Source organism: Blennius ocellaris (assembly GCF_963422515.1).
Source record: "Blennius ocellaris genome assembly, chromosome: 16".
Lineage (NCBI taxonomy): Eukaryota > Metazoa > Chordata > Actinopteri > Blenniiformes > Blenniidae > Blennius > Blennius ocellaris.
Window position 1 is genome coordinate 22,277,215 of NC_137665.1, and position 24,767 is coordinate 22,301,981.

Consider the following 24,767-nt stretch of genomic DNA (forward strand, 5'->3'; position numbering starts at 1 on the left):
GTTGTTTTTCTCTCTGTTGTGATTCATTTCAACATGAGCCTGTTCAAAAAAACCCTCTTGGCTGTTTAGTCTGATGATTGAGGTTGTTTGTTCTGTTTTTCTTTTTCTGAAGACTGCACAAATAAATTCAAATTAATAAAACAAATCTACTCCAAAGTGTCATGGAGGAATTTTTAGGCCTTGAATTGATAAGACTAAGACTACACCTATGACTAAGACCATGACTAAGACTAAGCCTACGAGTAAAAGAATGAGTAAGACCAGGAATTATACATTCTGTTCACTCATATTACATCATTTGTCAATTTAAAAGCTCTTTGAATAGAACACATTCCTCATGTCTATATGATTTCCTGATTAAAAATAAAATAGAATAGAAATACTTTTTTAATTACACAGGGAAATTAGATGTCCGTCCACTGCTCATACCACAAATGCTTCTTACCAATGTGCTTCCATCATATTTACCAGTAAGATATTGATTTCATTTTTACCATTTTAACTCTAATGTGTGTGTCGTATTGGTGGTGAGCTGAAACATTATGCTGGTGAAACGTGTTTGTCGTCTCACAATAGTTTAACAAAGTCTATTTTTTCCGGCAGGTGAAGCAGAATCTTGGTAATCGATGGTTAAAAAAGGAGCGTCTGAATTATTGATGCTCGGCTGAGACGGCGGCTCCGTTTCACTGCAGACATCTATTTAACTCCCATTTGCAACCGGAGCTGCCATTGAAGCCTCCAATGTGCCAAACGCCACCTGTAATGACTGTCAAATACAATCTGTATTCTCCACTGAGGGGTGGGGGGGTGGGGGGGGGGGGGGGTGAAGTGTGTCTGCAGCAGGCAGAAGGCCAGGATCTGTTGTCTGACACTGATTTGTAAAGGGAGACAATGCGCCTCATTGACTGGCCGGCTCCACTGTCTGTTGCACATACCTCAGTCTTACCCTGGGGGCTCCACTGCTCTTTAAACAGGAGCAGATTGCCCCGGGGGTGGGGGGGGGTTGCTTTGACAATGAGAACCCTACCAGAAATTAAACTTTACTGAACGGATTCATTCATAACAACCAATGGTGACTCTTGCCATTTGGCTCAATAACATCTAATTCAGAGCTCAATGAAACACTTTTTTAAAAACTTCATATATTTTATTTTTCACAAACTTGGTTTATTAATTTATTCAACATATTTGCCAATGAGTTTGGGTGACCTATGAAGCTGGCCGAGAAGCTTATATGTCATATGTTGTGCATTTATTTATTGGTGTGTGTGTGTGTGTGTGTGTGTGTGTGTGTGTGTATTTATTTTACCAACCTTTCGCTAAAACTATAAACCTGAAATTTCATGAAATCTTCAGGGATGAATTGTCATCACCAAGGATCCATCCATTAGGTTTTAAGACATTAACGACTAAACGTTTCTGAATAAATCCCAAAGAATTATGAAAAGCGGCGGGCTGCAGAACTTCCCATCATGTGTCCCAAGTGCTGTCTCGAGAAATGTTGTAACCTGTCTGTGTTGATGCTAAATGTGCCTGAGGTGTTTTTTTTCCCCAAGTACAGACTGTCTCCTCAGAACACAGTCTTTAATCTGACTTTTTGTCCCTCCTCTCCTCACCTCATGTGTCCTTCTTTCCCCAAAACTTTCTATGTGAATGTCATTTCGTTGTACCTGTACCTGTACAATGACAATAAATGATTCAAATTCAAATTCAAATTCAAAAAACTGTCCCATACAAAGTGGATGAGAGGCTCCTCATGGAGGAGATCAAAGGAGATCAGCATCTGTTGCCAGGGAGACGTTTAGTGTTTCATCGTGACCTGACAGGCGATTTCGCATTGATATGTGCTAGCGGCTATCATGCTAGCGATGCTAACTCAGTTCCTCAAACAAACGTGTTGGCGAAGGTCTGCGCTCTACTGAGTGTATTTCCGCCCTCTACCGAGTGTAGCTCTAGATTTATTGTTTGTTTCTTTTAGAAATACAATCACATGACAGAAAAGCAGTTGAGGGCCTTGATGATGAAAACAAAGAAAAAACATGAGTCACAAACTGAAGCCCTGAACTCAAATAGAAAGAAATAATGATCAGAGTCATAGACAAGTAATGTGATTAATAACATTTATGATTGAATGTAGAATAAAAAAGGTAAACACACACGAATGGATTAACTTTGTTAATATGTAAAACTACATTACGCAGGATTTATTTTCTTCAAAACCTTCTGAAATCTCATCCGTGGACGAGTTGTCCAGGGTTGCAGTTTTGTGGACGAGTTGTCCGAGAATCCATCAGTGGTAGTGACCACCTGAACATCATTCATCCAATCATTGAGCCCAGACCACCTGAGAATTCATTTACTTTCTATATTCAAATGACAGTAGTAAATGAACAGCATTGTTGACGTGACGACGTTTTGCAGGGTGAGTTTGACGGAGACGAGACAGTGAGTCTTTCAGGACGGGCTCCAGGAGAGGGTGAGGATGTTTGCAGGATTCAGGGTTGAGCTTCTTCTTCTCCTCCTGATGGAAAACAAACTCACTCATCCTTTTGTCCTCCATTCCCATTGTCAGAGTGTGAAGATGACCTCTTCTTTCCCTGCCTTCTCTCTTTCAGAGTCGAGGACAAGCTGTTGCTCCGTCCCTGAGGGCCCCTCCCTCTCTTGTCTGCCCCCCCCCCCCACCCCCCACCCCCCTCCCACCTGTTGGAATGATTGTTGCTCGCCCGTATTGTCTGCAGTATTTCATGTCACTTACTAGGGTCCACGCCTCCTCTCTCTCTCTCTCTCTCTCTCTCTCTCTCTCTCTCTCTCTCTCTCTCTCTCTCTCTCTCGCTTGCCCCTCTGCTCTGCAGGGTATAAAAGCGGGGCAGGATGGTGGGCAGGGTAATGTAGAGGAGCAACTCGGGGATCGTGGCGAGGATCTAAGATCAGAAGCTTGTGTTTCCCTCAGAGATGGCTGGAGGTGTGTGTGTGTCTCTGTGGTGTGAGGAGGTAGAGGACCAATACGTTGCCCCATCGCATGGGGGCCCAGGGCCGGACGGGGCCCCCCCCGGGGGTCCAGACGGGGCCGGGGCCGGGGCCGGGGCTTCCCCCAGGGGTCCAGCTCAGCTGCGAGCTGCCTGGGACCCGTGGGCGTCGGGCCAGCGTGTGATCCAGAGGCTGCTGCATGTGGAGCAGAGGTACCTGCCCTCCACACTCTACGTCGCCCTCATCCAGCGGGACCCGGAGCGCCGGGAGGAGCTGGCCAAGTGGGCCCTGGAGGTACCAGCCCCCCCCCCCCCCCCGAGGTACCAGCTTCCAGACCTCCTGAGGCCGGAGGACGTCACTTCCTGTCTGTGTGTCCTCTGCAGGTGTGCTGCGAGTGCGGCTGTGACGAGGCTGTCTTCCCGCTGTCCGTCTCGCTCCTGGACCGCTTCCTGTCTGCGTCTCTGTCCGCCGCCGTGTCGCCGTCCTGCCTGGCCGCAGGCTGCATCCTCATCGCCTCCAAACTCACTGAGTGCCACAACGTGACGGCGGACACGCTCTGCACGGCCGGCGAGTACGGCTTCCTACCCTCCAGCCTGCGGGTGAGTCCAGCTGCTCCTCTCTCACTGTGAATCTGATGTTCCAATGCCTCCAGGGTTTATGATCATCCTTGAATCTAATTCACTGAACAACAGGAAATGTTTCTCTGTCATCTGAATCGACATGCTGGTTTTCTGTCTGCTCTTGGAATGACACGTTGGCCTGGTTGTGACCTGCTCTGGGATCGTCTATGTCTCCTGTACATGATGAATTCACCTCCGTGACAGAGTCAACGTTTCCCACAAAGCACTGTTCATCCACTCACCTGTTGGCTGCTAAGCAATGTCTTCCACCACCACTACATGTCAACCATGTGTGACTGAGGGCCAACAGGGGCCAACAGGGGCCATTCTTATTAGGGAGCTATTAGGGCTATTGGGGGGGACTAACTAACTTCAATGGAGAACTAAACGCCCTTTAGACGTCAATCGGAGAGGTTAATGACGGCAGCAGTGTCTTGACGCTGGTTGGATTCTCTGCCTTCAGATGCAAAACAGAATTTAAAATGTGTGAGCGTCTTCATTCTTAATGCAGCCTTTCAAGTAGCTCCTGAGTTATCCACTTAGATAGTTCTTCCCAAGAGTTGGTTGTCTTTTCCATCTTTAAGCTGCATTTCATTGCAGGATGTTTTCTTGGTGCTTTGGTCCGATTGGAGCCTCTTGCAGGCTGTTTCTGGTTCAAAGGCCTGATGTTTGACACCCTCTAACTACTTATCTTGTCATACTAGTGGTTTTGTACACATTCACCCAGTCACGTTTTACTTCTAAAATATGTTTTCCAGGATTAATGTTTGTTCTCACAACCACTTAGGAAGTACGCAGTGTGTCACTTTAGAGACAAGCCATTGAAACAAACACTGAAACTGTGAACAGTGAAGGTAGGAGCTTGAATGTGAGTTAAACTTGGATTTTCCTGTCGGTTTGACCTGGTATTGATCGATGTGTTGTGATCAGGAGATGGAGCGCCTGATCCTGGCCACGCTGCGCTGGGACACGGCGGCGGTCACCCCGCAGGACTTCCTCCCGCACTTCCTGGCCTCGGTGGTGGAGGAAGGGGCGGAGCCACAGGAGGAGCAGCTCTCCACCTTACGCAGGCACAGCGACACGCTGGCCGCCATGTGCGCGTGCGACTCGCGCTTCCTGGGCGCGCCGCCGTCGCTCGTCGCCGCTGCATCGCTGAACTGCGCGCTGCGCGGCCTGGGCGGCAGGGCCCCCGCCCATGTGGCCCTCCTGAGCGAGGCCCTGGCCGAGCTGTGCCAAACTGACCTGGTGAGGGTGCCGCAACAGGCTGGCGAAGGTCAACTGAGGTTTTAACCAGGTTTTCAATGTTGAACAATTTGAAGGGGGCGTGGCCACGTTCAGCATCCTTTTGGAAAGAATTGAGTTAGGATAAAGGACAACAATTAAGTATACATAACTTTTATTGCATTGCGTGAAACATTTACTTAATTTTCCTACTTTTTTCATCAAGGATGCATTTTGCAATTTTAGTAACACAATCTTTAAACATTTTATGACTAATGTTTCTGAGACTTTTCATAATTGAACTTCCCAGTTCATCTAATAATCAATAATAATAATAGATTTTATTCGTAATGGACTTTACATTTAAACAATCTCATAGTGCTACAAAGTAAAAACGTGTTCAAATGTAAAGGTTGTCAGACTAATTTATTGACAACACGACAGCAGGAAAACCATAAAAGACATCATGTATGGTTCTGGATGGTTTACCTGAAATGGTTTTAAGCTCTGCACGGAATGCAGTATTTTAGATTTTCGTTCCATTTGCATCCATTGTATCCTACTTCAGTGTTAACAGTTATGACATTTGCAGACTTGATATAAAGACTTGCTGTGTATTCCAAATGAAAGCCTAATCAGAGACGACGATGGATTGCAGCAAGCACACAATGTTTTTATAATGTGGGAAAATATTTGAAAGTCCAGTATACAACCAAGTGTCAGTTGGCTACAATCAGTTCTGCTTCATAATCACACCAAAGACAAGTTAATACATACTGTTCTTTTATTAAATATGTATTTTGCGTGTGTTGTTCTGCAGGTGGTGCTGCAGTGCTACAGTGAGATGGTCGAACACGCGCTCAGACAGCGGTTGACGAGCGGCTTGCAGCAGGGCCCCTCGGAGAAGGGCGAGGAGGTGGAGGACGAGAGGCCCGGGACCCCCACCGACATGAGAGAGATTGATTTCTAAACATCAGCTGTTGTGTTGAAAGTGTGAATTAATCAAAGTCATTTAAGTTCATCAGTCAAACTGATATAAATCGATTATGACCTCAAACCCCCTCTGGATATGTTTTACAAATAGTTGTCTTTTTTTAAAATTACTTTATTATTGAGTGACTGTTAATTTATTTTTGTCTGTATTTATTTGTGACCAACATGTTTTCCTTGATTTGGTAGGATAAAATGTTATTTATTCTGTTTATTTATTATCAAGTGAAATTGTGGACTCTGATTTTGATGCTTGATGGTTATTTTTTAAATGTTAATTTATTCCATTTTGCCATATTTTGTGTTTGTGAATTAAAAATACACAAAATCTATTTTTCAAAGCAAATTAAAAACGTATACAACTTCGTGGCTTTAGTTCTTCACACATTTTTTATTTTTTTATTGAATTATAGACATTCTTCTTCTTCTTCTTCTTCTTCTTCTTCTTGTTATTATTATTATTATTATTATTGGGAGAAGACGAAGTACTAGTGATTGACTATTTCCTACGTTTGTGAACGCACCATATTAGAAAAAACGCCGCAATCTTATGACGTCATTTTCCTCCGACGCCGTGTCAGATCTGTTCTCATAAACAGCCGTGCGGTAAAAAACAACAACAAACATAAAAACGTGCGTTTTAAAGGATGTATTTGGTGTTTAAACTAGTTTAAATGTGGAAACGGAGTGTTGACTGGGATTAATTAAGAATACGGGTGCAGACAAAGCTGTGACGACGGAGAAAGAACCGTGCGAGACGTTCGTATCACCTCAAAGCGACCACAGCGATCATCTCTCACCTTTAAATGTTGTCAAAATGGGATTTCATGTAGCTTAACGTTTACTCTTACATCCGGTTTATCTTCTCACGGAATGGTCGGGTCTGTTGCTGCGATGTCATGCGTTTTGGGGTGATTCCCTCGATCTGCTGGTTGCCATTGATCGGCCTATGAATTTGTGTTAATATGTGTTCATTCCATTAAATCCGTTATTTGCGCAGAGCAAGCTTTAGGTAATCACCAAAAAAGACACATTTCCTCTGCTGTGTTGCTGTGATGGATGTTAGTTCATGCGATATATGCACTTAAACACAATATTACGTCAGAGTAGTGATAAACAATCATTAACGTGATATCTTTATTTCTTAGTAACATGTCTGGGCAAAATGTGTCTTTACAGCGGACTCCACAGAAGAAATGTGATTTTACTCTGGTGTTTTGGATGAACTGATTGTGGTGCTGGTGACCGAGTTCCTTTGGTTCCCTTGTTGCTGCTGGCAAAGCAGATGTTTAAACAAACCCCACTGCCTGTGGTCACAGGTTGATCACAGGCAGTGGGGTTAAGACACCTTAAGCCTGATTGCTGTGTTGCAGCAGTGTTCACAGGAAGTCGGTCACCAGTTACCATGGAAACCCAGTTAATCTGAAAACTAATTTTGACAACCTGAGATGAGGAAAAGCCTCATGTAGAGGACATTGTACTTCAGGTTGAGAGCCACGGTTTTTTTGTAATGAGCATTTTTCTGAATAATTGAGGCAGTTCTCAATAATACTGTGGTGTTACATGATAAGTTTAAGGATTTGTCTAATTGCAGGAATCCGTCATTAAACTGCAAGATTTAGGGAAGCATTAAAAGTCCTGCTAACAGACACACGGGAGGTATGTCTCAGTGGAGCAATGGCCAAATGGGTCTTCAGGTGTTCTCTGCTTCTTTTGAAGGAGGATGAGGAGGAAACCCGGCTGGCTGCTGCTGCTCTGCCTCTCGGCTGCCGTCCGGTCGCTGCCCATCGATCGAAATGAGGAGCCAAAGGAGGAGGCGCCGCAGGAGGAGAGCCTGGTACTCACCCGGTTCTCTTCAGTCTTTCTGTTTTCTGTTCCTCTGCCGTGGTTCTGCTGACCTTTCACCTGGTGCTGCCGCAGGACACCGGACTGTACTACGACCGGTACCTGCGCGAGGTGATCGAGGTTCTGGAGACGGATCCTCACTTCAGGGAAAAGCTGCAGACGGCCAACACAGAGGACATCAAGGTGAACGGCCGGGATGTTGCAATTTGACTCCAGCCTCTCAATCTGTTCAGTCTGACTGTGATGTGAGAGGAAGGAAACTGTTTACCAGAGGCTGGATTGTTCACATTTTATTTTATTTCTATGGTTCCAAACACAAGTCATATAAGGAGTCCCATTCTGCTAAATCCACTTCCTAAAGGTTCTCCAGCAGTTCTACTCGTCTCCACACCTGGACCGACGCCCCAGAAGAGAAGAAAGAGTGTCCTCTCTCTCCCTGGATTGTTCCAGGGTTTAAAAAGTGTGTTGCTCCAAGCAGCCAATCAGAAATCAAACCCTATATAGTGTCATCAGGGGTTTAGCCAATCACAATCAAGGTTGGCCCTCACTTTGACTCCTCCCACAATCAGGCAGCTCCGTTCTGGCACATGGCACCACAAGAAGTACTTCCTCCTCTTCCCATAGATGGGCATGTGTGGGCGGAGCCAGTCCAGCTCACACAGACACAGCAGATTCTGAATGCAGCTCAGATGATCCAATATTCTAATGGAGGAGAATCAAGGAGGAGCTGGAAACTTTGAGCACAAGGAGGAGGAGGAAGTGGAGGAGGAGGACAGGAGAAGTTTAAAAGCAGAGAATAAACATGCAGGCAGAGGAAACAGTGGAAAATAAAGAAAAGCAAACAAATGAACAAAAACTGAACAGAAAGGAATGTGTAGAACCAGAGGTGGAGACTGGCTGTGTTTGTCTGTGAGAACATGAAGACGAGTGGATAAAGTTTACAGCCTTCAGCCTGCATGAATCATGTCACCATGACAGTGCAGGTCAGAGGTCAAACTGAAAGTGACAGTTTGTCCTTATCAACGGGCTTGTTTCTGGAAGATTGTATGTCATTTTCAATGTATTAAACATTAATCAGAGACACTTGTGATGCTTTATCAAAGCCTCATTCACAATGTCAACACAAAGTTTTAGTGAACAATCTTAAAGCAGCAAGACTTTTCTGGGTTCCTTCCTGCTCACCTTGTCCTCCATGCTGCTGCTTCAGACCCACACCGTCTGTCTTTCCCTTCACTTCACGTCTCATCATGTGGTTTTGTTGTTGTGTTTTCAGAACGGGCGTCTCAGTAAAGAGCTGGACCTGGTGAGCCATCACGTTAGAACCCGTCTGGACGAGCTGAAGCGCCAGGAAGTGTCTCGGCTCCGGATGCTGCTGAAGGCCAAACTGGACAGTACCAACACACAGAGTGAGTCCACCGTCCTTTAGAACCACAGACACACAGAGTGAGTCCACCGTCCTTTAGAACCACCAACACACAGAGTGAGTCCACCGTCCTTTAGAACCACCAACACACAGAGTGAGTCCACCCTCCTTTAGAACCACCAACACACAGAGTGAGTCCACCCTCCTTTAGAACCACCAACACACAGAGTGAGTCCACCGTCCTTTAGAACCACCAACACACAGAGTGAGTCCACCGTCCTTTAGAACCACCAACACACAGAGTGAGTCCACCGTCCTTTAGAACCACCAACACACAGAGTGAGTCCACCGTCCTTTAGAACCACCAACACACAGAGTGAGTCCACCGTCCTTTAGAACCACCAACACACAGAGTGAGTCCACCCTCCTTTAGAACCACCAACACACAGAGTGAGTCCACCCTCCTTTAGAACCACCAACACACAGAGTGAGTCCACCCTCCTTTAGAACCACCAACACACAGAGTGAGTCCACCGTCCTTTAGAACCACCAACACACAGAGTGAGTCCACCGTCCTTTAGAACCACCAACACACAGAGTGAGTCCACCGTCCTTTAGAACCACAGACACACAGAGTGAGTCCACCCTCCTTTAGAACCACAGACACACAGAGTGAGTCCACCGTCCTTTAGAACCACAGACACACAGAGTGAGTCCACCGTCCTTTAGAACCACCAACACACAGAGTGAGTCCACCGTCCTTTAGAACCACCAACACACAGAGTGAGTCCACCGTCCTTTAGAACCACCAACACACAGAGTGAGTCCACCCTCCTTTAGAACCACCAACACACAGAGTGAGTCCACCCTCCTTTAGAACCACCAACACACAGAGTGAGTCCACCGTCCTTTAGAACCACCAACACACAGAGTGAGTCCACCGTCCTTTAGAACCACCAACACACAGAGTGAGTCCACCGTCCTTTAGAACCACCAACACACAGAGTGAGTCCACCGTCCTTTAGAACCACCAACACACAGAGTGAGTCCACCCTCCTTTAGAACCACCAACACACAGAGTGAGTCCACCCTCCTTTAGAACCACCAACACACAGAGTGAGTCCACCCTCCTTTAGAACCACCAACACACAGAGTGAGTCCACCGTCCTTTAGAACCACCAACACACAGAGTGAGTCCACCGTCCTTTAGAACCACCAACACACAGAGTGAGTCCACCGTCCTTTAGAACCACAGACACACAGAGTGAGTCCACCCTCCTTTAGAACCACAGACACACAGAGTGAGTCCTCCGTCCTTTAGAACCATCAACACACAGAGTGAGTCCTCCGTCCTTTAGAACCATCAACACACAGAGTGAGTCCTCCGTCCTTTAGAACCACAGACACACAGAGTGAGTCCTCCGTCCTTTAGAACCACAGACACACAGAGGGAGTCCACCCTCCTTTAGAACCACAGACACACAGAGTGAGTCCACCCTCCTTTAGAACCACAGACACACAGAGTGAGTCCACCTTCCTTTAGAACCACAGACACACAGAGTGAGTCCACCGTCCTTTAGAACCACCAACACACAGAGTGAGTCCACCGTCCTTTAGAACCACCAACACACAGAGTGAGTCCACCTTCCTTTAGAACCACAGACACACAGAGTGAGTCCACCCTCCTTTAGAACCACAGACACACAGAGTGAGTCCACCTTCCTTTAGAACCACAGACACACAGAGTGAGTCCACCGTCCTTTAGAACCACCAACACACAGAGTGAGTCCACCGTCCTTTAGAACCACCAACACACAGAGTGAGTCCACCTTCCTTTAGAACCACAGACACACAGAGTGAGTCCACCGTCCTTTAGAACCACCAACACACAGAGTGAGTCCACCTTCCTTTAGAACCACCAACACACAGAGTGAGTCCACCCTCCTTTAGAACCACCAACACACAGAGTGAGTCCACCCTCCTTTAGAACCACCAACACACAGAGTGAGTCCACCCTCCTTTAGAACCACCAACACACAGAGTGAGTCCACCGTCCTTTAGAACCACCAACACACAGAGTGAGTCCACCGTCCTTTAGAACCACCAACACACAGAGTGAGTCCACCGTCCTTTAGAACCACAGACACACAGAGTGAGTCCACCCTCCTTTAGAACCACAGACACACAGAGTGAGTCCTCCGTCCTTTAGAACCATCAACACACAGAGTGAGTCCTCCGTCCTTTAGAACCACAGACACACAGAGTGAGTCCACCGTCCTTTAGAACCACCAACACACAGAGTGAGTCCACCGTCCTTTAGAACCACCAACACACAGAGTGAGTCCACCGTCCTTTAGAACCACCAACACACAGAGTGAGTCCACCCTCCTTTAGAACCACCAACACACAGAGTGAGTCCACCGTCCTTTAGAACCACCAACACACAGAGTGAGTCCACCGTCCTTTAGAACCACCAACACACAGAGTGAGTCCACCGTCCTTTAGAACCACCAACACACAGAGTGAGTCCACCCTCCTTTAGAACCACCAACACACAGAGTGAGTCCACCCTCCTTTAGAACCACCAACACACAGAGTGAGTCCACCGTCCTTTAGAACCACCAACACACAGAGTGAGTCCACCGTCCTTTAGAACCACCAACACACAGAGTGAGTCCACCGTCCTTTAGAACCACCAACACACAGAGTGAGTCCACCGTCCTTTAGAACCACAGACACACAGAGTGAGTCCACCCTCCTTTAGAACCACAGACACACAGAGTGAGTCCTCCGTCCTTTAGAACCATCAACACACAGAGTGAGTCCTCCGTCCTTTAGAACCACAGACACACAGAGTGAGTCCACCCTCCTTTAGAACCACCAACACACAGAGTGAGTCCACCCTCCTTTAGAACCACAGACACACAGAGTGAGTCCACCTTCCTTTAGAACCACAGACACACAGAGTGAGTCCACCGTCCTTTAGAACCACCAACACACAGAGTGAGTCCACCGTCCTTTAGAACCACCAACACACAGAGTGAGTCCACCGTCCTTTAGAACCACCAACACACAGAGTGAGTCCACCTTCCTTTAGAACCACAGACACACAGAGTGAGTCCACCCTCCTTTAGAACCACAGACACACAGAGTGAGTCCACCTTCCTTTAGAACCACAGACACACAGAGTGAGTCCACCGTCCTTTAGAACCACCAACACACAGAGTGAGTCCACCGTCCTTTAGAACCACCAACACACAGAGTGAGTCCACCGTCCTTTAGAACCACCAACACACAGAGTGAGTCCACCGTCCTTTAGAACCACCAACACACAGAGTGAGTCCACCGTCCTTTAGAACCACAGACACACAGAGTGAGTCCACCGTCCTTTAGAACCACCAACACACAGAGTGAGTCCACCTTCCTTTAGAACCACAGACACACAGAGTGAGTCCACCGTCCTTTAGAACCACCAACACACAGAGTGAGTCCACCCTCCTTTAGAACCACAGACACACAGAGTGAGTCCACCTTCCTTTAGAACCACAGACACACAGAGTGAGTCCACCGTCCTTTAGAACCACCAACACACAGAGTGAGTCCACCGTCCTTTAGAACCACCAACACACAGAGTGAGTCCACCGTCCTTTAGAACCACCAACACACAGAGTGAGTCCACCTTCCTTTAGAACCACAGACACACAGAGTGAGTCCACCCTCCTTTAGAACCACAGACACACAGAGTGAGTCCACCTTCCTTTAGAACCACAGACACACAGAGTGAGTCCACCGTCCTTTAGAACCACCAACACACAGAGTGAGTCCACCGTCCTTTAGAACCACCAACACACAGAGTGAGTCCACCGTCCTTTAGAACCACCAACACACAGAGTGAGTCCACCGTCCTTTAGAACCACCAACACACAGAGTGAGTCCACCGTCCTTTAGAACCACAGACACACAGAGTGAGTCCACCGTCCTTTAGAACCACCAACACACAGAGTGAGTCCACCTTCCTTTAGAACCACAGACACACAGAGTGAGTCCACCGTCCTTTAGAACCATCTGAGCTGCAGAGACCCCTCAGAGAAGCAGAGAACCCTCAGAGAAGCAGAGAACCCTCAGAGAAGCAGAGACCCCTCAGAGAAGCAGAGAACCCTCAGAGAAGCAGAGAACCCTCAGAGAAGCAGAGAACCCTCAGAGAAGCAGAGAACCCTCAGAGAAGCAGAGAACCCTCAGAGAAGCAGGCATGTGAGAAGACAGTGTTGAGAAGGGATTGAAATACAGCTTGTGTGTGTGTAAAGTCATCAACATGGCTGAAGTGTCACCAGATGTTTACACTCGACACTCAAATACAAACGTTGAACAGAGTATAACCTGGACAGAAAACATGTTTCCAAGTATTGTTGTTATCAAAAAGAAAAAATCCACCAATCACAGAATATTTGGTTCCGTCTTGAGCATAATCCAGGAGAGCCCAGAGAATGATCCAGAATGTCCTGTGCAGGCCTTCAGATGGACCACGCGTCTCTCCTCAAGCAGTTTGAACATCTGGATCCACACAACCAGAACACGTTTGAAGCCAGAGACCTGGAGCTGCTCATCTCTACGGTACCGACGCAGGACCAACTGTCTGTATGGCTCGAGAGACGGATGCTAAGAGTTAGCCTGCCAGTCTCCGTCCAGGGCTACGAAAACCCTTAACCATTAATCCATGTTCATGTCTGGATCTCTCCAGGAACCAGTGAATGTCTGTGTTCACTTCCCCTCAGAAGAGCCTTTGTTCTCCCACAACAAGGGATGTCTTCACCCTCAGTCTTGTCTCTCATGCTTTTTGTGATCCAAACAAGTCTCATCCAGTCCCTCTAAATTATTTTTGAAATCACTGAGCAGTATTAAAGTCATACTTGTCTTCTTTGTACTTGCTGCATGACAGCTGAGGAGATAGTGTGGGTCAGTGTGTTCTGGAAAAAGAGTTCAAAAAAAATTCTATATATAAATATATACATACCGTATTTTCCGCACTATAAGGCACACCGGATTATAAGGCGCACCTACATTGATTGACATAATTTACAACTTTGTTCATATATAAGGCGCACCACATTATAAGGCACATGGAATAGACCAGTGGTCATCAACCTTTATATCTCAAAGCCATTAGGTTACATTTTCCACTGATTCTAACACCCAGAGAGGTGCACACACTTTATTTTGATAGTCCTACCTGCAGCCTATGCCAGGAGGACACTACACACAAAACCTTCTTCACTGCTGGTTGACAACTTACAACTAATAAACTAAACTACATGAACTAAGCAACAAAAACACAACACAATTATTACCGACACCACAAACCAAATAGAACCCCCAATAATTGCATTTAAAACACCACAAACAGAAACTCCCAGGATGCTCAGGATGCAAGGCATGATGGGAATTCATGTTTTGTGTTGTTGCAGGTTATTGTGGGTTGTTGTTGGGCTTGGTGTTGTGTTGATTGTGTTTATGTGTTTTTGTTCCCCAGTTTAGGGAGTCATTATTTCATCTAGTTTATTTTGGTTTGTTAGAATGTTGGTGTTCAACCATGAGTGATGAAGGTGTTGTGTGGAGTGTCGTCCGCTCTGAAGATCCGGTTGAGAAGTTAGAGTTGTCAAAATAAAAGCTTCTGGTTGTTCAGTTGTCAAATAGCAGTCTGGAGTAGAGCAGTTCTTCCATATATAAGGCGCACTGGGTTATAAGGCGCACTGGCAGCTTTTGAGAAAATTTGAGGTATTTAGGTGCCTTATAGGGCGGAAAATACGGTACTTTTTTTTTTTAACTGCTTTTGATTCTCTCTGCTCGCCGAAGGCCACCAAGGACCTGGAGAACTACGACGCGGAGCGACACGAGGAGTTCAAGCGTTACGAGATGCTGAAGGAGCACGAGCGACGGGAGTACCTGAAGGGCCTGGACCAGGAGAAGAGGGAGAAGGAGGAGAAGAGGATGCAGGAGCTGAAAGAGAAGCACCGCCAGCACCCCAAAGTCAACGCTCCCGTACGCACAACCTCCTCTCAGGGCGGCTGCCGTCAGGCGGCGCCAGGGTGTGACGTTCTGCTTCAACCCTCAGGGAAGCGTGGCTCAGCTGCGGGAAGTGTGGGAGGAGACGGACCGGCTGGATCCTCAAGAGTTCAACCCCAAGACCTTCTTCAAACTGCACGGTGCCCACATCTCCCCGTTCTTTACCTGTGTCTATAAGACAGAGCTGACGTGTGTCTGTGTCTTTGTCGGTTCAGATACGAATGACGACGGCGTTCTGGACGAGCAGGAGTTGGAGGCGCTCTTCACCAAGGAGGTAAACGTCCAGTTGACTTTCCTCCACGATCCCCGTCCAGCTGTCGGTCCAGCTAACGTGGGCCCTCCTCTGTCCTGCAGCTGGAGAAGGTCTACGACCCAAAGAACGAGGAGGACGACATGATGGAGATGGAGGAGGAGCGGCTGAGGATGAGGGAGCAGGTCATGAAAAACGTCTGTTCCTTCCTCTTCCCACTCTTCTCCTCCGGCCTCCACCGCTCGCTCACACTGGTCTTTCATCATGTCTTCAAGGTGGACACCAATAAAGACCGGCTGGTCAGTCTGGACGAGTTCATCAAGTCCACGGAGAAGAAGGAGTTCAATAACCCCAAAGAGTGGGAGGTAAAGGAATCCTACACCTCTTTGTTTCACGTTCTTTGTTTTCTTTCATTCACTGGAAATAGAAAAGAAAAACTAGCTATTTATTACCAACAAATACAGAACTAACTTTTTCAAATTGCTGAATGAAAGATTCAACTTGTGTATTCTTCCCCTTGATCTCCATCATTTTCCATTTCAAATTAAAATCCAACAGCAAATATCAAGCTAAAGGATTCTAGAGTCCGGGTCTGGTGCCAATCTCTTCTATCAGAGTTCAATTCCTCAAGAAAACACAACCAACACCACAAAATGTAATAAATAAATACATAAACACTTTGACTCTCCTCCATCAGTTGTTTTTAATTCAATAATAACCTATTTTTAATCACTTAAAAAAAAAATCAACATTCCCTTACTCTGCTCCGAGATTTAGTTTTTTTTAACGTTTCTGTTCATTCTAAGTTATTTTTACATTCTGTTTTTGCTCATTTATTTGTAACATTGATGGGTAAGATTTCTTCTAAGAATGATATTATCCACTATGTCGTAGCATTTGAACACTTTGAACGGGTTGAATAATGGCTTTGTTGGCTCTCGGGATTTATTTGATCCCAACTGATTATTCTTGGACTTTTTCTGTGTTTTACTTTGTACTTTATAATAGTGAACTATTTCAAGTTAAAATCCTAAACTTTCATTGCATGTTGTGGTTATTTCATTAAATTAAATTAAATTTGTTTGTATTTTGGTATAATATAATATAATATAATATAATATAATATAATATAATATAATATAATATAATATAGTGGAGTATAGCAGAGTGTAGTATAGTGTAGTACGGTATAGTATAGTAGAGTGTAGTATAGTATAGTATAGTACAGTACAGTAGAGTATAGTATAGTATAGTGTAGTAGAGTGTAGGATAGTATAGTATAGTAGAGTGTAGTATAGTATCGTATAGTAGAGTGTAGTATAGTATAGTGTAGTAGAGTGTAGGATAGTATAGTATAGTAGAGTGTAGTATAGTATCGTATAGTAGAGTGTAGTATAGTATAGTGTAGTAGAGTGTAGGATAGTATAGTATAGTAGAGTGTAGTATAGTATAGTGTAGTAGAGTGTAGGATAGTATAGTATAGTAGAGTGTAGTATAGTATCGTATAGTAGAGTGTAGTATAGTATAGTGTAGTAGAGTGTAGGATAGTATAGTAGAGTGTAGTATAGTATAGTGTAATAGAGTGTAGGATAGTATAGTAGAGTGTAGTATAGTATCGTATAGTAGAGTGTAGTATAGTATAGTAGAGTGTAGGATAGTATAGTAGAGTGTAGTATAGTATAGTGTAGTAGAGTTTAGGATAGTATAGTATAGTAGAGTGTAGCATAGTATCGTATCGTATAGTAGAGTGTAGTATAGTAGAGTGTAGTATAGTATCGTATAGTATAGTAGAGTATAGTATAGTATAGTATAGTGTAGTATAGTAGAGTATAGTATAGTAGAGTGTAGTGTAGTAGAGTGTAGTATAGTATACTAGAGTGTAGTATAGTATGGTAGAGTGTAGTATAGTATAGTAGAGTATAGTATAGTATAGTAGAGTGTAGTAGAATGTAGTATAGTGTAGTATAGTAGAGTATAGTATAGTAGAGTGTAGTATAGTGTAGTAGAGTGTAAGATAATATAGTAGAGTGTAGTATAGTATATTAGAGTGTAGTATAGCATAGTATAGTAGAGTACAGTACAGTGTAGTACAGTACAGTAGAGTGTAGTATAGTAGAGTATAGTACAGTACAGTACAGTGTAGTACAGTGTAGTACAGTACAGTGTAGTACAGTACAGTGTAGTACAGTAGAGTACAGTAGAGTATAGTACAGTACAGTGTAGTACAGTAGAGTACAGTACACTACGGTACAGTGTAGTACAGTAGAGTACATGACAGTAGAGTACAGTAGAGTAGAGTACAGTGTAGTACAGTAGAGTACAGTACAGTGTAGTACAGTACAGTAGAGTACATTACAGTGTAGTACAGTAGAGTAGAGTGCAGTGCAGTAGAGTAGAGTAGAGTAGAGTGCAGTGCAGTAGAGTACAGTAGAGTAGAGTAGAGTGCAGTACAGTAGAGTACAGTAGAGTAGAGCAGAGTAGAGTACAGTACAGTACAGTGTAGTACAGTACAGTGCAGTACAGTACAGTACAGTACAGTACAGTACAGTCTAGTACAGTGCAGTGCAGTGCAGTGCAGTGCAGTATAACGGGGGTTGTCCTCCAGGCGAAGGCTGTGATCTCGGGGTTCAGGTGTTTGACTCTGGGATCAGTGACGTAATGTCCAGCTGCTTGTGGCGCCTCCTCAGACGCTGGACGCCAGGCCGCTGTACACGGAGGAGGAGCTGCAGCAGTTTGAGGCGGAGCTGCGGGACCGAGAGGAGGAGCTGAAGAGGAGGGCGGAGACGCTGCGGCAGGAGCAGGAGCTGCTGAAGGAGCGAGGCAAAGCCCTGGAGGCGCAGAGGAGGGAGTACCAGCAGGTAGCCGCCACCGCCGGACTCTCTGAGGCTGCTCCTGTTGAGTTGCTCCTCCTGTCAGCTGCTCCTCCTGTCAGCTGGAACCATGTCACTTCCTCTCAGCTCATAATCAACTCCTGTGACCTAATATGGAATATTGTGGGAAATTGGCTGTCGTCTTTTTTAATTGTGCTCCATGATACTTTCAATACTGTATCATGACATAATATGATCTAAAAGTTCACTCACAAATCACAAAGAGAAAAGATGAACAATGTTAGAATCTTTGGATTTCCACTTTGTGGCTGAGGCTTTACCAATTTTTAGAAACCTTATAAATTGTTAAAATAGTAAAAACACATGAAAACCCTGAAACTATCGGTGTGCTAAGAGTTTGGCTCTTCAACTGGGGGATCCCCTCCATATCTGGCAACCCAGGTCAGCCTGTACATTCCTTTTCCAGAGGGTCACGGTGCCCTGCAGTGTGAACATGAGCTCCTTTTCTACTGGGTGAGCAAAGAGCTTTACATGGTTCATCAGGCTCACACACATTCACACACATTCACACACAGTCACACACAGTCACACACATTCACACACATTCACACACAGTCACACACATTCACACACATTCACACACAGTCACACACAGTCACACACAGTCACACACATTCACACACAGTCACACACAGTCACACACAGTCACACACATTCACACACATTCACACACATTCACACACAGTCACACAGTCACACACATTCACACACAGTCACACACATTCACACACAGTCACACACAGTCACACACATTCACACACAGTCACACACATTCACACACATTCACACACATTCACACACATTCACACACAGTCACACACATTCACACACAGTCACACACAGTCACACACAGTCACACACATTCACACACATTCACACACATTCACACACAGTCACACACAGTCACACACAGTCACACACAGTCACACACATTCACACACATTCACACACAGTCACACACATTCACACACAGTCACACACAGTCACACACAGTCACACACAGTCAAACACATTCACACACATTCACACACATTCACACACAGTCACACACATTCACACACATTCACACACCAATGCAGGCTGTGACCCTGCAAGGCGCCGTCACTCCAATGGGGTTCCGTGTCTTGCTAAACGACACTTCGCCATGTGGAGGTGGAGATGGGAATGGAACCTACAACCGTCCAGTTCGGAGCCGGCCGCTCTGCCACCCATTGCTTGTGGTTTATTGCTCCTGCTTTTGAATGTTTGCGTGTCGGCCGGTCTCTGATGTGAGTTGTCGGTTTGAGTCCCAGGCGGTGATGGAGATGTCACAGAGACACAGGGAGCAGCAGGGAGCAGTGGCAGCAGGTCCTAATGGAGAACTGCAGGTCCAGACCCAGAGCCCCCCAGGTGAACTCCTCACTCCTCTGCTCCTCTACTCCTCTACTCCTCTGCTCCTCTATTCCTCTACTCCTCTATTCCTCTACTCCTCTGCTCCTCTGCTCCTCTATTCCTCTACTCCTCTGCTCCTCTGCTCCTCTACTCCTCTACTCCTCTACTCCTCTGCTCCTCTACTCCTCTATTCCTCTACTCCTCTGCTCCTCTGCTCCTCTACTCCTCTACTCCTCTACTCCTCTATTCCTCTACTCCTCTACTCCTCTGCTCCTCTACTCCTCTACTCCTCTACTCCTCTATTCCTCTACTCCTCTGCTCCTCTACTCCTCTACTCCTCTACTCCTCTACTCCTCTACTCCTCTATTCCTCTACTCCTCTGCTCCTCTACTCCTCTACTCCTCTACTCCTCACTCCTCTGCTCCTCTACTCCTCTGCTCCTCTGCTCCTCTGCTCCTCTGCTCCTCTGCTCCTCTGCTCCTCTGCTCCTCTGCTCCTCTACTCCTCTACTCCTCTATTCCTCTACTCCTCTACTCCTCTACTCCTCTACTCCTCTACTCCTCTATTCCTCTACTCCTCTACTCCTCTACTCCTCTACTCCTCTGCTCCTCTACTCCTCTACTCCTCTACTCCTCTGCTCCTCTACTCCTCTACTCCTCTACTCCTCTACTCCTCTGCTCCTCTGCTCCTCTACTCCTCTACTCCTCTACTCCTCTGCTCCTCTGCTCCTCTACTCCTCTACTCCTCTACTCCTCTGCTCCTCTACTCCTCTACTCCTCTATTCCTCTATTCCTCTACTCCTCTACTCCTCTACTCCTCTGCTCCTCTGCTCCTCTATTCCTCTACTCCTCTATTCCTCTACTCCTCTGCTCCTCTACTCCTCTACTCCTCTACTCTACTCTATTCCCCTACTCCTCTGCTCCTCTACTCCTCTGCTCCTCTGCTCCTCTACTCCTCTACTCCTCTGCTCCTCTGCTCCTCTCTTCTTCACCTTCATGGCTTCACTCACAGGATCTTTCTCCTCCACAGAACCCATCAATCAGAACAATCTGCCTGCAGAGCCGCCACAGAACCTGCCTACACACACCTAGAACACACACACACACACACACACACACACACACACACACACACACACACACACACACACACACACACACACACACACACACACACACACACACACACACACACACACACACACACACACACACACTCCACTGGTCTCCATTAGGTTCCATATTTGCTGTTTCATCTGTTCACATGAAGCTTGAATTCAAAGAGTAAAACCACAAATGTCTCTAAATAAAGTAATTTAAAAACTCCACACACACTTGCTGTTTTGGTCTTTTTCTCTGAATTTCTTCTCTTTACAAATTGTTGTTGTTGTGATCTCTTTCTCATTCTGTGGTGTTTGTGTTTTTGCTTTTTCTGCTCTTATCTCTTTCTTTTTGCTCGTTTGAAACTTTTTCTGGTTATTTTTGTATATTTCTAAATCCTTTTGTTCAAGGTGTTTTGGGATCTTTTTGTGTATTTTGAGACGAACTTGGACATTTTCTTGGCTCACTTTATTTTAACTCATTTATTTAGTGTTTTTGTTGTTTCTCGTCTTCTATTATTGGACACTGCTCAATTTTGGGTAAAAGTCCAAATTGGCTGCTGTGTTGATATTTGACAGTAGAACATTGAAGCAGAAGCAGCCGTGGTGATTTTCCTCATTTCCGCTCAGTGGACACTTGGACATGGAGGTCCTGCTGGTCCGTTGTTGGTCTCATCAGGTCAGAATGTGGACACCTTGATGAGGACAAACACATTTCATTGAAGCGGGGCGTTTATTGATCCAGCAGGTGTGTGTGTGTTTCTGTCCAGCTCCTTGCTGGAGAACAAACAGTAGTTTGTACAAGACGTCCTGAAACGTTGAGCGGCTGGACATCGTGAAGTTTAGTGAAGGTCACACTAAGGTAGAATATTTCCAAAGCCTTTGTGAGGAGCTTGTTCCCGCAGGTTCTCCTTCTGCTGGTCCGCTGGTTCTGTCCCACTGCGTCCCGGATGTTTATTCCTGTTCTGATGTTTCTCAGCCTCCGTCCTCCCGTTGGTTTCTGTGAGCCCCAGGGGGCGCTGCTGAGCCATCCGGAAATTCCTCTCTGCGTTCCTGTGCCCCACTGACCTGTCATGACCCCGTCCCCTCACGACCCTCCAGATCTCCCTCCAGATCCTCTGAAATACATTCACACGCATCAACAAACCAGTAACTGACACCAAACACGCATGAATATCAGAATGATGTAAAAAGGTCCAGCTGAGCAGAGACCCAGTCTTCAGTCCCATCATGTGCTGAATATGAATACTACAGTTTATAGACTTTACCTTCAGACAGAAGCACCACAGACCTGATCAGCTCCTGCTGCTGCTCCTCACAGTCCCACACATTTGTATTATTAGGAAATCACACATTTACCAGGTTTCCCTGTTCCCTGAAATGGAGTAAAAAATCAATTAAAATTTTACACATGATCATGACAAAAATTAAAACAAAAAAAAAAAAAGGAAATGCACAGGAAGAAATAGCATTTTACCAATATTTTAGAGACCTCCTCCCAAAATTGAACAAATCATGTTTTAAGGGGGGGGGCTCCTGTCTCTTTTGGGGGATCGCACCCTGATTGTTACACAATGTTTTGGTCTTTTCTGTGCGAGTGATGCACATGTGCACACTAACAGAAATTTGTTTTAACAACTGGGCCTTTTTATTTGTTGTAATAAATATTTTAACTAGTTATTCTGAAAATTCAACAAATATATATTAAATTATATTAAAAAGCACAGCTCATAAGATGGTTTATTTGAAGATTCATGACTTTTTTCAGTTATTAAGGATACAAAGCTGCTAAAACACCCAAAAACCTAATAAATTAGATTTTATGGGATATTGTAACTCTTGGAATAATGTCATGAAACAGAGTCCTTCTGTCAGGAATATTTATTGGAGTTTCAACAGACACACACACACAGTGATGACATCACAAGTCATGTGATCAATCTGCTCTGAGCATGTGCCCCGTCCAACCTTCCAGCTAACATTTTAAGGGACGCGGGGAGGCGGGGGTCAGTATATGGCCACACCAGGACGGAGAGGTCGAAAACGCAGGGGTGAGAACCCACATGCGCTTCCCACGCCTGTGGGTGAGAAGCCTTTCTCGCTCTCACCGTCCTGATGCAGCTGCGCTGAAGCAAAGGGAAAACATATCCGCTGAGTCCGTAAAGAAGATTATAAGGCCGGAGTCACACAGACAAAAATAAAAACATTTTGGCAGGATACAGAGAAGAACACAATTCTTCAGTAGCACAGAATATGTTTCTCCATAACATAATCCTCACACTGAATGTCGTATATTCAGATCAAAGTTACACTAGTGGAAACTTTCACAAAAAGATGAAGATTAGTTTATTTTTTTGATGATTTCTGTGTGCAATGTCCTGGATTGGACGCTGCAGTTCCGGTCATCCCGCTGGGGGGCGCAGCTGCACCTAAACACCGGGACGTTTGAACAAATCCCACTTTGATGGTGTTCCAGGTGTGTCACTGGGGTGACCAGGTTTTCGGGTCACAGATGCGATGATGACGTTTTGGTGGTAGGTGATGGGTGAGAGGATGCAGGAAGGAGGAAGGAGAGGATGTAGGCAGGAGGGAGGAGGAAGGAGAGGATGGAGGAAGGAGGAAAGAGAGGATGGAGGGAGGAGGGAGGAGGAAGGAGAGGATGGTGGAAGGAGGCAAGAGAGGATGGAGGGAGGAGGAAGGAGAGGAAGGAGAGGATGGAGGGAGGAGGAAGGAGAGGATGTAGGGAGGAGGGAGGAGGAAGGAGAGGATGGAGGAAGGAGGAAAGAGAGGATGGAGGGAGGAGGGAGGAGGAAGGAGAGGATGGTGGAAGGAGGAAAGAGAGGATGGAGGGAGGAGGAAGGAGAGGAAGGAGAGGATGGAGGGAGGAGGAAGGAGAGGATGTAGGGAGGAGGGAGGAGGAAGGAGGACGGAGAGGATGTAGGGAGGAGGAAGGAGGAAGGAGAGGATGGAGGAAGGAGAGTATGGAGGGAGGAGGAAGGAGGAAGGAGAGGAAGGAGAGGATGTAGGGAGGAGGAAGGAGAAGATGGAGGGAGGAGGGAGGAGGAAGGAGAGGATGGAGGAAGGAGGAAAGAGAGGATGTAGGGAGGAGGGAGGAGGAAGGAGAGGATGTAGGGAGGAGGGAGGAGGAAGGAGAGGATGGTGGAAGGAGGAAAGAGAGGATGGAGGGAGGAGGAAGGAGAGGAAGGAGGAAGGAGAGGATGGAGGGAGGAGGAAGGAGAGGATGTAGGGAGGAGGGAGGAGGAAGGAGGAAGGAGAGGATGTAGGGAGGAGGAAGGAGGAAGGAGGAAGGAGAGTATGGAGGGAGGAGGAAGGAGAGGATGTAGGGAGGAGGAAGGAGGAAGGAGAGGAAGGAGGAAGGAGAGTATGGAGGGAGGAGGAAGGAGAGGAAGGAGAGGATGTAGGGAGGAGGAAGGAGAAGATGTAGGGAGGAGGGAGGAGAGGATGGAAGGAGGAGGGAGGAGGAAGGAGGAAGGAGAAGATGTAGGGAGGAGGGAGGAGAGGATGGAAGGAGGAGGGAGGAGAGGATGGAGGGAGGAGGAAGCCGGTGGAGCGTGTTTCTTTAAGAGCCAACATGTTGAGGAGGAGATGGAGTGGAGGTCAAGCGACAAGGTAACAGCAGGAAAGAAACCTGCTTCCACCTTCACAATAAAAACGGACGGACAGCTTCCTCTTTTAACCTGAAATTATCTGATGGACATTTGACATCAATGTTTTCTTACTGTGGGAGGAAACTGATGCTCTGACAGAAATCAACACAACTCTCTTACTTTAACCTTCATTTGAAGGTTATTGCAGCACGTTTTGATGGAACCGGCTGCGTGTGGCTCCTGGGTTTACATGAGTTGATGTGACTCAAGCTCAGTTTGTTCATCTTTAAGTCATAAGGTTGCAGGTTCAATCGCCAATCTCACCCTGTCCATATGGCAAACTGCCGAGGTGCACAATATATTAATACATCAGTATACATACAACATACAGGCTGCAAACGACTGAATTAACTGCAATATGTTTCCAAGTACTGTGCATTGAACGTGACGGAGATTTCTAAAAACGATTGATCAAGATGAGA

The 24,767-nt window shown here is 46.1% G+C and overlaps 2 protein-coding genes across 4 annotated transcripts; both read left to right on the forward strand.

Annotated features, from left to right (window-relative positions):
• Positions 1–2,952: 2,952 nt before the first annotated feature.
• On the forward strand, positions 2,953–5,778 carry ccndx (cyclin Dx; the record flags this gene model as incomplete). The annotated part of the gene is made up of 5 exons (XM_080511079.1): positions 2,953–2,962; positions 3,062–3,261; positions 3,351–3,566; positions 4,518–4,832; positions 5,629–5,778. 5 exons carry the CDS (start codon positions 2,953–2,955, stop codon positions 5,776–5,778), a joined length of 891 nt encoding a protein of 296 aa, XP_080367205.1.
• Positions 5,779–6,363: 585 nt separating this feature from the next.
• Positions 6,364–20,898, forward strand: nucb1 (nucleobindin 1). Of its 3 annotated transcripts, none has more exons than XM_080511284.1 (13): positions 6,364–6,431; positions 7,518–7,635; positions 7,719–7,826; positions 8,917–9,049; positions 13,514–13,617; positions 14,857–15,042; positions 15,116–15,206; positions 15,282–15,340; positions 15,421–15,513; positions 15,592–15,681; positions 18,004–18,174; positions 19,500–19,596; positions 20,608–20,898. In XM_080511284.1, exons 2-13 carry the CDS (start codon positions 7,522–7,524, stop codon positions 20,667–20,669), a joined length of 1,308 nt encoding a protein of 435 aa, XP_080367410.1. In that variant the 5' UTR covers positions 6,364–6,431; positions 7,518–7,521; the 3' UTR covers positions 20,670–20,898. The 3 variants fall into 3 exon arrangements, with proteins under 3 accessions (XP_080367410.1, XP_080367411.1, XP_080367412.1); XM_080511285.1 differs by having other exon boundaries at positions 6,366–6,431; positions 7,521–7,635; XM_080511286.1 differs by having other exon boundaries at positions 6,382–6,404.
• Positions 20,899–24,767: the final 3,869 nt, after the last annotated feature.

Excerpts from the sequence above, each read along its gene's own strand:
- nucb1 (XM_080511284.1), top strand. The coding sequence starts at position 7,522 with ATGAGGAGGAAACCCGGCTGGCTGCTGCTGCTCTGCCTCTCGGCTGCC. Across the intron at positions 7,636-7,718 it reads CGCCGCAGGAGGAGAGCCTG|GACACCGGACTGTACTACGA; the intron begins GTACTCACCCGG and ends GTGCTGCCGCAG. Across the intron at positions 18,175-19,499 it reads AGAGGAGGGAGTACCAGCAG|GCGGTGATGGAGATGTCACA; the intron begins GTAGCCGCCACC and ends TTTGAGTCCCAG.